Source organism: Pezoporus wallicus, unplaced genomic scaffold (genome assembly GCF_028554395.1).
Source record: "Pezoporus wallicus isolate ANWC-B61680 ecotype Strahan unplaced genomic scaffold, APGP_CSIRO_Pwel_v1 scaffold_11491, whole genome shotgun sequence".
Lineage (NCBI taxonomy): Eukaryota > Metazoa > Chordata > Aves > Psittaciformes > Psittacidae > Pezoporus > Pezoporus wallicus.
The window spans coordinates 5,459,406-5,469,879 of NW_026642649.1; the positions used below are offsets into that span (position 1 = coordinate 5,459,406).

General features: G+C 38.2%; 1 protein-coding gene across 1 annotated transcript; it reads right to left on the reverse strand.

The window, feature by feature from the left end:
• Positions 1 to 1,987: 1,987 nt before the first annotated feature.
• On the reverse strand, positions 1,988 to 10,226 carry LZTFL1 (leucine zipper transcription factor like 1). The gene is made up of 9 exons (XM_057431654.1): positions 10,080 to 10,226; positions 9,329 to 9,523; positions 8,784 to 8,844; positions 7,924 to 7,992; positions 6,380 to 6,445; positions 6,178 to 6,255; positions 3,866 to 4,039; positions 3,124 to 3,227; positions 1,988 to 2,320 (listed from the first exon to the last, which is right to left on the reverse strand). Exons 1-9 carry the CDS (start codon positions 10,154 to 10,156, stop codon positions 2,302 to 2,304), a joined length of 843 nt encoding a protein of 280 aa, XP_057287637.1. The 5' UTR covers positions 10,157 to 10,226; the 3' UTR covers positions 1,988 to 2,301.
• Positions 10,227 to 10,474: the final 248 nt, after the last annotated feature.

Below are 10,474 nucleotides of genomic sequence, written 5' to 3' on the forward strand. Positions count from 1 at the left end.
AGCACCACACCTGTATCCCCTTTCTGATGGTGTCATTGAGGGTACTCCCTCCATGAAGGTGAACTCAACACAGCTCTGATTCACAGAATCAGGGGTAGGGTTAGGTTAGCCTGTGCAAAAGAAGAGTCACACACTGGCACCACACTAAAATGAAAGAGACACCCGGCCTCTTCAAGCAGCTCTGTCTTCTGCCCCTTCGCGCCCCGTTAAAGCTTGCCTGCGGTTTGGGGAGGTCTGCGGGCAGCTCTCCTGTTCACCAGCAGCTGTCAGCCGTGAGCTGCCCTGTCAGTCCCGCACCGGTGTCAGCAATCCTGAACACGGACAGAGTCAATTACCAGCTTCCTAAAACCGGTAATTAAAAGTAAGGCCTCCAGATACCAAGGCCGCTGAAACAGAACGGTGTGCATCTCCTCACCTTCATCTGCTGAAGAGCTGGCTCCAAACGGGCTGCCTGATGCTTCAGGACACCTCTGCGAGGAGACTCGGATAAGGAGGGATGCTGTAGGGGCAGACAGAGCAGGGCAGGAATCACTAGGACACTGTCAAAGTTAACAGTCACAGGGTAACCCCAATGGGCCTATTATCTGCTCAAAGCCATTCAGAAATACTTACAATAACAACGATGACAACAATCCTTACCTGCTCACACACAAACTTCCCTTCAAATGACAGTTATTCTTTTAATACATTTTAAAAGGCACATCCTCCTACACAGATTCAGCTTCTTAAAGCTTGATCCATTCAGCCACCTGACACCCCAAGGTGATTCATGTTTTCTTCCTGAGGCATTAAGAATCCTTTCACGGTGGTCTGACAACATTTGGTATCACACAAAAGCCAAGAGCCATCCTTGATAATATCAGGAAAGGGGAATCAAACTGAGGAATCTTAAGAGCATTCTGGCTGGACTGAAATCTAAGTGCCTGGCAGATGACTGTGGCAAAATACTGCACCTAGCTCAATGAAAAGAGAACTGTTATCTGAAGGGGGCTTATAAGGATGCTGGGGAGGGATTCTTCACTAGGAACTGTAGTGACAGGACAAGGGGTAACGGGTTAAAACTTAAACGGGAAGTTTAGATTGGATATAAGGAGGAAGTTCTTTACTGTGAGGGTGGTGAGGCACTGGAATGGGTTGCCCAAGGAAGCTGTGAATGCTCCATCCCTGGCGGTGTTCAAGGCCAGGTTGGACAGAGCCTCAGGTGACATGGTTTAGTGTGAGGTGTCCCTGCCCATGGCAGGGGGGTTGGAACTGGATGATCTAAAGGTCCTTTCCAACCCTAACTATTCTATGATTCTATGAATCTGTATTTTACACATTCATGTTTCCAGCAAGATTCTTCACTGAGCTGCTGCTCCCTTCTGCAGATACTAAAAAGAAAACTACACAAAACATTCCTACAGAAACCAGCTCCTTAAGGATCAAATGTCTGAAAACATAATGTTTTTATTTGGAATAGAATACAACATACATATGAACGGGGACAGATGAACACGTTGAAAGCACTACTAAGAGGCTGCCAAATAAATGCAAGGCAGAAGATTACAAGTAAAAGACTTGGGAGAAGTAAGCTGTTTTCTGGTGAGGTCACATTAAGAAAGGAATGCTCCAAGAATCCCAAGAAAGTTGCTCCATTAGTTGCTCCCATGTGTTTCAGATTATCATCTTAATGTTAAGAATACTGGCAAAATCAGAACCTGCCTTCTGATGCTCATATTTGTTTCAAATAAATTCAAGTGAAAAAGCCTAGCTTCAGTTAGTGTCTCCATTTGAAAGGGCCCAGTATTTCCACTAGAAAGCATATTTGTCTCGCTATCTAATGAACACGCTCTAGCAAAGTGTTACTGACCATCAGCACGTTCCACTTTTTGCCTCCTCCTTTTTACTTCCACTGTTGGAATTTGCACAGATAATGCCACTTCATGGCTACATCAACTACAGACAAGTAACTGCAAGAAACCCTAATGCCTCTTTTTTTTTTTCCTCCCCCTTTTTTCTCCTTTTCTTAACAAAAATAAACTTTCTTTGTAGGGAATGATCTCAGTTCTTCAGTAAGCTCCTCTTTGCTATTTCTCAAGGAATGTCAATGGTGAACAACATGACTAGAGAAACTAATCATGTTATAGAAACCTGTAAATCAAATATTTACAAGGAAGTAAGGTAGGAGTGTGTCATTAAGTATTAATACAAAGTTATTTGAAGCACTAGAAGCAAAAAATATACTATTCAACCCCAAAATCACTGAAAAATAGTATCAGTCTACTTTTTCTTTCTATGGCAGCTTCTGAGAGATCAGATGGTTCAGTCATCTGGCTCGTATCTGAAGATTAAAAAGAAAAACAAAATAAATCATTAAAACAGCAGAAAACACCCAAGCGACGTTTTGTCTCTGAAGAAAGTGTTAAACCCAAGGAATAAACTACTCCCACTAGTGACACATTCCTGTCAAGGCCAAGCATATGACTTAGAGCAGACAACTGTATGGACTCTTTTCTCCTGTTAGAATTGGCCAGTTTACCAAGCAGCACAATGAGGGAATGACCAGGAACCTCCCCACAAATCCCAAACTCGAGAGCGAAATTTGAACAGAAGTTTTAAGTTAAGTTCCACCTCTGTCCTCCTACAGCATAGGCCTAAGTATCCATGCTGCCAAAGTTCACTTGACATTTGCAGAATGCAAGCCTTCTACACGATGTAATGTCCAGGCTGCATCTTTCCTTACTCAACAGAGGTTTACCCCTGCAGACTTCTCATTCCTATAAACAAATGTGGAAGAAGTAAGATAATGCCAAAGTATCTGGTACATCTCCCATTTATATCTATGCGTGTAGCAGCTGGGGGCTTTACTACACCTGTGAGTATTTTGCATCCTCCCCATACTAAATTCTCCCATTCTTTGCTACACTGTAGCTGCTGTTGCACACATCAGTCCTGTTGCAGTCCTAACATGCATTAAAAGGACTGGAGGGCCAAAAATCAGGGAACAGCCTACTAGAAGTGATTTTTAAGGGAAAATTTATAGTCTGTTTTAAAGAGAGCTTCACATTAATAAAAACCAAATGGGAGCAGAACATGGATCTAGAACCAGGATCCTGTTGGGACAGACACAACAGCACCACTTACTTGGAAAGCTTTTTACGTAGATCCTTTATCTGTTCATTCTTCTTAGTGAGAATCTCTTTCATGTTGCGATAGGCAGCTGTTTGCTGAAATTTCTTCTCCAGTTCCTACATAACAACATCAACACATTATTTACATCTTCTGAAACCCAGGCTAACATACTTTCTTAAAAAATTACTTCCTTTTCCTCCTCAAGTTTCAAGCCAGCGGTTTCTCTAATTCAGTCAAATTTAGATGAGGTCAGCTAGCAGATTCAAATGAGATTGCCAGGAAAGACAGAGAAACAGAAACTTTATTTTCTAATTAAATCAGACTAAAAGTCTTCTGAAGACTGGGGCTACACTTTTCATTCCAAAATTGAAAAAAAGCAGAAATTTTTAGGTACCCCTTTAAGAACAGGGTGCCCAGAGAAGCTGTGGCTGCCCCATCCCTGGCAGTGTTCAAGGCCAGGTTGGACAGGGCTTGGAGCAACCTGCTCTAGTGGAAGGTGTCCCTGCCCATGGCAGGGGGTTAGAACTAGATGATCTTCAGGTCCCTTCCAAAATAAACCATTCTATGATTCATCTAGTTGTAATAACGCAGTTAGTTGTGGTTTTGTTATTTTATAATGCGGTTTTCCACTGAAATAACAAAAATACACAGGCACAAGTGTGACTCGGTGAACTCTGCATCCTGTAGCCTTTGCTTGTTAAACTACTAATTACTTAAAATGTGAGTAAGGATCTCATCTTTACAACATGCTAACCTTTTCAGCTGTGGATAGCTGATCCCGAACCTTCAGCAAGTCATGCTTCGTTGTCACCAAGTCCTCTTCCAAGAACTTTTGGTTTGCAGTAGAGTCACTCAAAGTCTTCTCAAACTGGCATTTCAAAGCTGCCACTTTATTCTCCAGCTCAGCGATATCCTGGTTTGCATTAGTCTTCAGCAAAAGAAATATTTCAAATGGGTCAAATGCCAGAGAAGAAATAAAATGTCAAAATGTTATGTTTTTATAAAAATTAAATCATAAAACATAAATATTTTATTTCAAAATAAAATGTCAAGTGCAAAATCCCACATGAAGTGGGTATGTATTCATTTTTAGTAATTATGTTCAAGTTACTCCTGTAAAGCTTAAATTCAAAGTGCTTTAACTAAAATACAGAAAAGTAGTTAAAGCACTTACTAATTTAGAACTTTAAAAAATTGTTAACCAATGCACTTTAGAGATGGCTGGAATGTTTTCTCTGCCAAGCTGAGATTTCAAGTTCTTGTACGTCACTTCTTTAGGAATTAGGTGAAGCCACAGGATGAAACATATAATGAGAAATTACTTAGTAAAGTACCACAGGCATTTCAAAAGCCATCGGTGTAGTACAGGTAGGAAAGGATGAAAGTGTTAAGGCTTGTACTATCATCAACCAGGTACTAATACTGCACTGTTCTCACATGCATTATAAAAAGAGCATCCACTGTTGCTTGTCAAACAACCTTCCCGTTTCCTTGTGAGAAGAAACAATCCACACTCTTCTGGCCATCAGTTCTGGGTCATAAAACATTATATTCATGTAACTGTTCTATGGATTTGCATTAAAGAACAAAGAACAAAACCCCTCTCAGGTTCAAAAGCTCAGCTTCAAACTCCCAAGCATGTCATGACTCAGGATGAGGCTGAACCAGCAGCGCCTTAAAAAGAACAAAACAACTAAAACGAAGAAAGGTCTGCTCCTTCTGTGTGGAGGATAAGATTTGAGCATAGGAAACCAGTTGATAATAGTACCTCTACAGAAGAAAAGCTTACTTTGCTTACTAGCTAGTTTCAACAATATATTTACATATGCCTGTAAATAGAAAATGTAAGAGCTGAAGAAGCAGCAAATTAGGACATGAAAGCTAATGATACTCAGCAGCCCTGACACTGAGGCCAATTACTGTTTAACCACAAAGTAGGATGAGATTCTTTTCTTTTAAAACTACACTCACTACTGGCCAGGATTTAATAAACCCCTTTGATATTTTAAACCTGTAATAATTTACAGCTTAACAAAACAAATATTTTCCATGACTTCTAAATCAAGTTTCCCAATAAATAATATTATTGACTACAGATTTTGAAAGTGACTAGATAAAATTACAACATATTAAGGAAGCCAAGTACATACCATAAACCAGTTAGAAAGCAAAATGAAAAGAAATCAGGATTAAAATACGAAAACTGAAGTGGAAATGTTCTATGATCTTTAACTTCACTTCCAAATCTGGAAATACTGTGGGAAGGCCAAAAAGTCAGTTTCTCAAAATGATGGGATTAAAATGTTCTAATTTTGTTAAAAGTTTGAACGTAAATGCTTTAAATTTCAGGAAAAAAATCACACATGGATAAACTTCTAATTAGAGAATTCTAATTATTGACGAAATAAAGGTACAAACTTAAACCAGTGTTGTGTGTCCTGAACAGATTTATCCGTGTCAACCTGCAGTCTTCTAGCTTATGTTTTGGGCTTTTTCCCATTCACCACGTTTGAATCCTCACTTACAAGAAACAATAACCTCAAGTAGTACAAATAAAGGTGGAGCCATTTTGACTGTATGCTGATAGGGGCAGAACTATGTAAAATCAAGCATTTGCCATCTGACTCATTTGCAGCAAAGCTTTAGTTGATGCTTAAGAATACAGGACACTGGATACTTCCATATAAGTATTTAGGTTTTTAAAGTCTGAAGTGAGAGCCACAAGTCTGTCTTGTCCACGTCAATATCAAGTGTAACAAGTGCTTGAAAGAATTAGTGTTTTATTATTGCTATAAAACCCAGGTTAGATATGATTCTTTCATTAGTAAAATGGGAAGAAACAAACAGAAATACATTTTATCTGGTAATACAAATATCACCCCTGAGAATATGAGCTCTGCAATGCTACTTCCTGATAGTAACTGGAACAATGCTTTCTGATAATAATTTATCATGGTCTGTGGGACACAAGAAAAGAAACACATGATACAGACCGACTTCTTAGATGTACAGGCAACAGTTGTGTTAAACAGGGGTGGTAGTGGGTGAAATCTTAATTATACTTACGTTTTGATCGCCTTGGATCATCTGTAAATCCTTCAGTAACTTCTCTATCTTGGCCTTCTCATCGAGTGCAGCTGTAGCCTGTGATACATAGAAAATGTAAAACCTCAGAAACATATTTTAATTGAAAACATAAGAATAATAATCATGGGATTCTCATTTAGATAATTCTGAGTATGGAAACTGCAGTAAGTATCCAACTTACCTGTGTTTCTACGGTCTTGAGTCTGGTCTTCAATTTTTCATTTTCTTCTTGGAGAGAAGCAACTGTCTTTGGGTTAATGAATGAAAAGAAGGTTGTGAATACTCATGCCATTTTGAATTTTCCAAATACTGCAGGTAAGAAAACACACTTCATAGTTTAGGAAAGCTCCAAAATGCTTATCAAAACAGCCTTCATCAGAAATCAGCAATCTGTTTATTTATTAGGTTTTTTGCCTCAATCAGCAAAAATGGAAGTGTCCAATTGCACTGTAATATGTAGGGCTGCTTACTGAAACTTGTCCTATGCTTTACTGAACTGAGATTTGGAAGTTTAGCATCTTGTTAGTATCAAGACTAAATAAAGAAAATTGCATGTTCAGAGAGCCAAGTCTCATTGCTGCTCATCATTTATGCTTTCAATCAACAAGCAAGTACAAATTCATTTAGTTCCTGTTGAAAAGAGGCAAATACTGTGTTACTGCATCTCACAGAACCACAGAATCAACTAGGTTGGAAAAAACCTTTAAGATCTTCAAGTCCAACCATTACCCCAGAACTGCCAAGACCACCACTAAAGCATATCAGTCACTGAGGACCTCATCTACGTAGTTTTTGAACATGTTCTGTGTCATAGGAAATAACCACGTTTTATCAGTCCGAGTGAAGTCACCATATAACTTTGAATTATTTTTAAGGGAAAACAAAGCCATCAGATGCACAAATTCAACATAAACTGTTCTGAAACAGACTTTGAAATTATTTTTGAAAGGGAACTACATTGATCTAGAACTAAAATACAAATCTGAATTCTTGACCACTTTATTTATGTTAAGGGATCGTTCTGGTAATGCAGGCTGGAAGACAGAAAACACAACTCCTTGCTAGATATCTTGTCTGCTCATAAATTAGAAGTGTATTGGAAGAAGCGTGGCATTTGAAGGAAGTTCAGTTGAACCAAGCAAGTTCAATACCTAATAAAAACTATTGATAACACTAAATAGTAGAATGTGCTTTGGAATTATGAAAATCTTTAGCAAGTGGGAAATGAGATGTTTTCAAAACTAGTCAATTCCAAATTCTTCAAATGCTTGTTTCTTTGGGAGGAATTTAACCAGCTCACAAAAGGAAAAAGACTGAATGTAATAAGATTGACTTACAGTGATACAGAATGTTTGATAACCTGATTATTTCAGCCAGCTACATATCCTAATTTACTTCAGCCAGCTGAACAGAACAAACTGAACACTGGTTTCTACTAATTTACCTGATTAAATGGAAATCCAAATAACTTCAAAGGCCAAAACGTCTTTTCAAAAGGAAGGTCAATATTGCAATACGTGTTAGAGACCATAACCACACAATAAATTTAAGATGCTTTATAATATTTATTAATTTATTAGATTTTAATTTATATTCTGGGGTATACTGCCTTGACAACTATACAGCAACAGGCATGTTATAAGGATATTGCTGTACAGCTACCCAGTTCAGCTGAATAAGCAGAATGGTCATTGATCACAACTGCACAAACAGACAAGTTCTTACCCTGTTTAGCAGCTCTGTCCCACCTTCATTTAATGGAGCCAGTTTTGGTCTAATGAGGTCTGTGCTGGGCTAAAGAAATAATAAAGGTTAAAGATGTAAATTATATAGATTTCTAAGAGGAAGAAAGGTATGTCTGTAACCTGTAAAACAACTACTGACAGTCAGTTTGGCTTTCTTTTGTAAATAACTTTTTCTTAGTTCATTTTTTACCAGTATCTTGGCTCCAAAGTTATATTCTGCACTTGCAGCTAAAGCTAAATGAAAACAATGCACAGAGACATAAAAGGGTTGCAAACTTGAATTTACAAAAGACTACCGATGCTACAGCAATTAAAAGAAAAAGGAGTAAGGAAAACAGAGAAAATATTTGAGCAATTATAAAAGCTCCAAATAGTGTTTTAAGTGTTCAAATATAATATATATTAACTAAATATACCTTTACACTACAAACCAAGTAAGGTGCAACCATAATCATGCAAGATAAGTTAGAGTCACAGCTCTACTGAGGAATCTTCTCAGCTCTTGATTCCATGCTGGGACAAGTGAATGTCCTAGTTCCAAGGGAATGAGATGCTCCAACACATCCCTAGTCTGGCTGATTTTGGGATGAGGATCATGAGGCATGCCCTGGATGTGCAGAACCCACAATCTGGAAGCAGCCAAGGCAATTCAGTGTGAGCATTGGTGCCGAACTGCAAAATGCCACTTTTTGGAGACTTTCAAAGATTGTTTTGAAAAAGGAGGTTTTATTTGTGTTTAGCTTTTTCTCTCTAAAGCACAAGGAGCCAGTACTAAGCATTTTCAACACCTGCCATGACTCCACATGACATGATTATGATTTAATTAAAATAAAAGTCTACCTTCTTGTTCGAAGATATAAATTCTGACTTTTCAAACTCAGCAACCTGCTCCAACAATTCTCTTGAAAAGAAAAAGAAGGAAGGCAATTATTTACTAGAAGAACTATGTTATGAAACACATTTTACTAAGCTGATGCTATGCTCTTTATTGCATGTAAGATTCTCATTACAAGTACAGAATGAAGACCTATGCACATGCAATAAGTGCAATAGATCATGTCATGAAATGGCATGGTATATGCATTAGAATTATATGATTTAGCACCCTTGATTAAAATATAATCTACTCAAAAAACAAAAGGGTTTTAATCAAATCCTATCACTTGCTCTTTAACTGATTAATTCAAGTAAAAGCATTACCAGTAAAAACATCTTCCCAACAAATGTGAAATTATTGTGTATCTTGATACTACATAGATGGAAGACTTATCATCGATACAATGTAAAAGAATAGGTTTCTATGGTTAGGAAAAGAATGTGAATAATCAACACTTTGGAGTTTTCTTATCACTGAAAGGCATTCTGTACAGCCTAATGTATGTTACCGATTCTCCAGTTCAGAGACGTCTGTCTGTAACTTCAGGTACCATTTCTCAGCCTGCGAAAAGATCTGCCGCAGAACTAACACATTGGTGTAAGTTGTGTTTATGAGCTCTGACTCCACTTCACTGTGTACAACAGTCTGCAGTCCGTCCAGCATGTCTGTCACCTCATCGACTGTGAAGGTCTCCTCAACCAGTCTAAACAGAGCAGTCAAGATCAGTCATGTATGATAAAGGTTAACAGTTTTGCATTGTTATGAGACCTCACTATACAGATATCAACCTTATCTATTGCAATGTCCTTCTGAAAATATCCACTATGACTAGTTATATAATGACCATGGAACTACTGACTGGCTGTTGTACTTAAATTTTCTCTTGGAAACATTACAATCATGAATATGACATTACATCTTGCTTCTGATGTCTAAAGATGATGCAAGTCTGCAGAAGTATTAAGAGAACAGAATCATAGAAATCTGTATTACTTCTGCTGCAGGCTTGCATCAACTTTAGACATGAGAAGCAAAATGGAAAGCAATGACATGCTGACAATATCTACATTAATTCCTAAGACTCTGAACAAGTCCTTTTGAAGCTAATTTGTAACATTTGGAATATTATTGGATCTTTCTTCCTCACTAAGAACATCATACAAATGTAAGCAGAGAAAATTCACCCCATTAAGCATTTAAGCCTGCACCTGCTGCTAGCACATTTTGCCTTATTCTTCAGAAGTAACCCCCCATGGTACCTGCTGTCCTTAAGGTTCTGAAAACAAGAATCCACTGTCTTGAGACACAGGCTGCGCTTGAAACGAGCAAAGCGCATGTAGTTGATGACTTCATTCTGGTGGTGCTCATTAAGGCCTAGCTCTGCCTGTGGACAAGGATATAAGCACAAAGATGAATATACAGTAAGTAAAAAGGAGCAGAAGCATTGTGGAGACTTGCCTTCTGACTAGTCTTTGTGCACATTAACTAGTATGGTAAAAAACAACCATATTTTCATACTTGTAATCTTTATATATACCTCACATACGTGCTCCCCCTTTAAAAGCACCAGTACCCTCAGGAAAGTCATACAAAATCAGAGAGAGACACAATCAGGGGATCATAACCAGAAGGACTGTAGTGGAGGGAAAGCTCT